The sequence below is a fragment of the Pteropus alecto genome, unplaced genomic scaffold (assembly GCF_000325575.1).
Source record: "Pteropus alecto unplaced genomic scaffold, ASM32557v1 scaffold146, whole genome shotgun sequence".
Lineage (NCBI taxonomy): Eukaryota > Metazoa > Chordata > Mammalia > Chiroptera > Pteropodidae > Pteropus > Pteropus alecto.
In genome coordinates this window covers 5,877,210-5,881,928 of record NW_006442107.1, presented here as the reverse complement: position 1 = coordinate 5,881,928, position 4,719 = coordinate 5,877,210, and the positions used below count along the sequence as shown (strand labels likewise).

Sequence of the window (4,719 nt, the reverse complement as noted above, 5' to 3'; positions counted from 1 at the left end):
AGACATTCCTGCACACAAAAAAATCAAGAGAGGGGCTAAAGAAGGCTGACAGGAAATCACTGGGAGACACGTGGTCTGTCATTAGCAGAGGCTGGTGCCACTTAATATGACTGTGAACATACGTTTTCTCCCCTGGGTTCCAGAACCACATCAGCTCTGACCACCAGCCCAGGACCCCACCAAGACTGAGTTGATACTCACTTGCTGGTGAGATGGAGCTTAGGAGAGAGCCCATTCTCTCCAAAAATGGTGATGAAGACATTGGCGTCTGTCCCTGCACCACGAACATCCCCCGTGGCTGTGACTACCTCGTACACTGGAGGAGGGAAGGAGAAGACAGATGGCAAGCTCAGAAGAAAACCTAGAATCTTATGTGGGCTTGGAGAAGCCACAGCTCCCAGCCACAAAGGACTCTGTGAAGCCCTGCTACAACCCTCACCAAGTCCTGCTGTGAGACCAAAACCTCCCACTTAATGCTGCTCACTCATTTTACAGGCATGGAACCCACAGGCAGGAGGACAAGCCCAGGTCACATATTACACAGTGTCAAGACCAGAGCCCAGCCCCAGGCCTCTGTGGTCTTCCCAGCACAGTGGATGGGCACCCTCCTAGACGTGACCTTTTTCAGAGCCTGCGCCTGGCTCTCACCTTCCTCTCTGCTCTCTGCAAAATGCAGATGCCTTGCCAGCCCTCACCTCCCATGACCTCCTGGGGATTGCATTGCAATCTCAGGGTAAGCCATCCAGGGCTGAGTGATGCAGAGCTTTTCCAGGAGTCCTCCTCTGCCAGGGACACCAGTTACCCTCGTTGTCCCCTTGAAGTTTGTTCTGTTTGCTGTTGACACCTTTCCTTTCAATGCTTCTGGTTCTAATGAAGGTCATCAAGACACTGTGACGGGGAGAAAGGAAGCAGTACATCTGCAAGACTCCGCGTCTCTTGGGAATACCAAAGCTTTAGTACTTCCCAGTCTACACCACAGGGGTGCCTGATCTGCAAACAACTCCTGGAGCCCTGCCCCCCAGAACAACTCTGGGACCTGAAGTGTTGCCTGCATGGCTTGCATATACACTGGGGCATTTCCAAACCAAGTGTCCACAGGAGAGTGACCAGCATCGTAGAAATTCTAAAACCTCGTCACAGGAGAGAGGACATAGAGGCCTGGAGATGCTTGGTTTGGAGAAAAGGAGAGTCGTGTAAAGGGGAGGGATGAAGAAACTACAGTCGATTTAAGTGTACACAGCTACTTCTTAAATGGGACACTAACCATTAAAAAATTGATAAATTGGACTTAACTCAAATTAAGACCATCTTGAGAAGGAAAAGGCAAGCCACACATTAGAAGATACTTAGAATGCACATCCAACAAAGGACTCATACTCAGAAGACATAAAGAATTCACACAAATCTATAAAAAAGTACTACACAATTTTTTAATGGGCAACAATTTGTTTAAAAAGTAAACATATACTCACCATAAGACCTAGAAAATTCCACTTTGAGGTATTTACCCAAGAGAAATAGGCACGCAAATAATCATAGCAGCTTTATTCATAATAGCCTTAAACTGAAAACAATCTAAATGTCCACCAGTAGGTAAATGGAGAAACAAATTGTGGTATATTCAAACAATGGAATACCACTCAGCAATAAAAAGGAATGAACTACTGACACATGTAATATAAATGAATGTCAAACGTATTACACTGACCAAAAGAAGCCAGGCACAAAATCACTACTACACACAATAATACCATTCCTCTGACACTCTAGAAAAGACAAACATAATCTATTCTACCAGAAAGCAGAACATAGTCTCCTGGTGTTAGGAGTGGAGGAGGAATTGACTGAGAAGTGGCACAGGAAAATTTGGGGTGATAATTTAAGTGTTCTATATACAGATCTAGCTAATGGTTGTACAGATGTATACATGCATCAATCCTCATCAAATAGCACATTTTAAATCGATGGATTGCCTTGTAAAGTAAATTATATTTCAATAAGGTTGAAAAATGGACAAAAGACTTAAACAGGCATGTCATAAAAGAGGATATCCAAATGGTCGATAAACTTATTAAAAAGCGCTCAGCATCATTATTCATCAAGGAAATGCAATTTGAAATTACAATGAGATACCACCATGTACCTACCGGGATGGCTACAATTAAAACAACTGACAATACTAAGCACTGGCAAGAATGTGGAGCCATTGGGGCTCTCCTACATTGCTGGCGAAAGTGTAAACTGTTATAAGCTCTGATAGCTAAACATAATGTCCACCCTATGACCCTGTACTTCTACGTCTAACTGTAAATCCAAGAGAAATGAGTGCATATGTCCATCAAAAGGTGTGGACAACATCTGTATCAGCTTTACTCATAATAGCTAACAACTGGAAATAGCCCAAGAGTTCATAGAATGGTTAAATAAATGGTGATATATTTATAAAATACAATAGTACACAATAACATAAAAGAATGAACTATATAACATGCCACAACATGGATAAATCTCTCAGATATAACGTTGAGCGAAAGAGAAGCTACACACAGAAAAGTGTATGCAGTATGATTTAATTTACATGATGTTCAAGAACAGAAAAAAACATGCTTGGTGACAGAGTCAGGAGAGCTATTACCTCTGGGAAAGAAAGTGAAGGAGCTTTCTGGAGGTTGGAAGTGTGTCCTGTTCTGAATGGTGGTTACACAAGCATGCACACATGTAAAAATTCATCACACTGTACTTTATAGGTTTTATGCTATTAAAATTTAAAGTTTGTAATTAAAAAAAAATCTCAGATATCTGAAGAACTATCTTGTGGGAAATAAATATCTTGTGGAAGACACAAAATTCTGTTTGCCTCCCGAGGGAAGGACCCCAACTCGTAAAGATCTCTTATCAGGAAAAAGAATTGTAAACAGCAACATAGGCTGCTCCTAGCACAGAGCCCAGCAAGTGAGAGAAGCTCAATAAATAATTACCTGGATGAACAAATGAGCAAATAAATGAATGGATGAAACAATCAATGAAATGAGTATGAACCATGGAACGAAATGGACCATTATTCGAATCCCAATTCTACCATTACCGGCTATGTGATTTCAACCAAATTTCTTAATGAGCTTCAATTTCTTCATTTCTGAAGAAGGAATAATTTCTTCCTTGAAGGATAATGGTAAGGATTAAAGGAAATGAAACAAAGTTTTCAATGTTCAGAGTCACTGACCTAGCACTTCCACTTCTGGGAATTTATCTTACAGACACTTCTCCACAGTTGGATGAAAGATATGCATTCCATAAGCAGTACACTTATCATCATCATCATCATCATCATCACCACCACCACCATCACCATCATCATCATCTCCATCATCATCTCCATTGCTGTCTTCATTGACATCAATAGCCACCTCATCGTCACTGCGTTATCTCCATTAACAATATCCCCAAAGAAACTGCATTCAAGGATTGTACTCCAGCAAATGCTGGGCAACCCCTATCTGGGATACAAAAAAGGAGAGATTACCGGGGCTGGAAGCTTGCACAGATGGCCTCTGGGGTCACTTTTGATCTCAGATTCTTGTATGAGTCATTCTCTTCCCCTCATGAGCTCTGTCTCAGTCAGGAGATAGACCCATGTGGCAGGCTCGGCCTTCCCTCAGAGCACCGAGGGAGCTGTTCTGCTCCCTGTGGCTACTGGTGAACTCTACTGTAGCCAGGAGGTGACCTGAGGAACAGAGGAGGCAATCTAGGCCTCTTCTTCTTCCTCCCCGTCACATCCACCAAGATTCTCCACGTAATTCAAGAACCCAGAGCTCAAGGGAGCAGATAGTGCAGGTAAAGCTGAGCATGTGATTGTTGTTCGCATCATCCAAATTTATCATCAGTGTCCTGCAGCTGACTAGAGCACTCTTGGGTCCCCGTCTCTTCAAAATATATGAATGGTACCCACTTCAGCTTGCTCTTCTCCAGCTATTTTTACCACAGTCAGAATTGGGCAGTGTAAGAGCAAGGACCAGGCAGACCAACTAGATTCAAATCCTAACTCTGCTACCTAATAGTTTTGTGATCTTAGGCACCTTAACTTCACCATGCCTCAGCTTCCTCACCCAAAAGAGAAGATAATAAGAACCCAACCCATCTTCACTGAGCCTGGGTCTCTGCTGGGAGTTGTGTGAAGAGGAAAGGCAGATAAAGGAAGGCCCCACACTCCAGCCCAATATATCAGACTTGCACGAAACAAGGGAACAATTCAGAATCGGATATAATCAACTGTAAAATGCACTGGAGTTAAGGAGGGCTTCATGGAAGAGGGAGACCTAACCTGGGCTTTCGAAGTTAGATTAGGAAGGAGAAATGAGACGATGAACAAGCCCAAGGGCAGACACGGAGCAGACATTCAACAAATATTTGGTAAGTGAACAGGTGAATGAATGAATGAATGAATGAATGAATATGGTGCTTACAGGAACTAGTGAGCCACTTGGGAGTAAGTGCTGAGAATTTAAATGCCTTCAAGGACCAGACAGGCAGCATCAATGGATAAAACACACCAAGTATGAGACGATAGGGAGAGGTGGAGACTGTGAGGAACTGGAAGTCCACAGCCTCTAAGCATTCACAGACAAAAATATTTGTAAATATTTTAAAGGCAGAACAAAACAAAACAAAAAATGTCTGCAGGCCAAAACTGGCTCCTGGGCTCCCAGTTCTCCTCTCTGG

The 4,719-nt window shown here is 42.8% G+C and overlaps 1 protein-coding gene across 1 annotated transcript in view; it reads right to left on the bottom strand.

Annotated features, from left to right (window-relative positions):
• LOXHD1 (lipoxygenase homology domains 1) overlaps nt 1–4,719 on the bottom strand; it is a 150,271-nt gene that overhangs the window by 144,800 nt on the left and 752 nt on the right. The window contains 1 exon segment of the mRNA XM_006919930.1: nt 202–316. Coding sequence (XP_006919992.1) covers nt 202–316 — 115 coding nt within the window.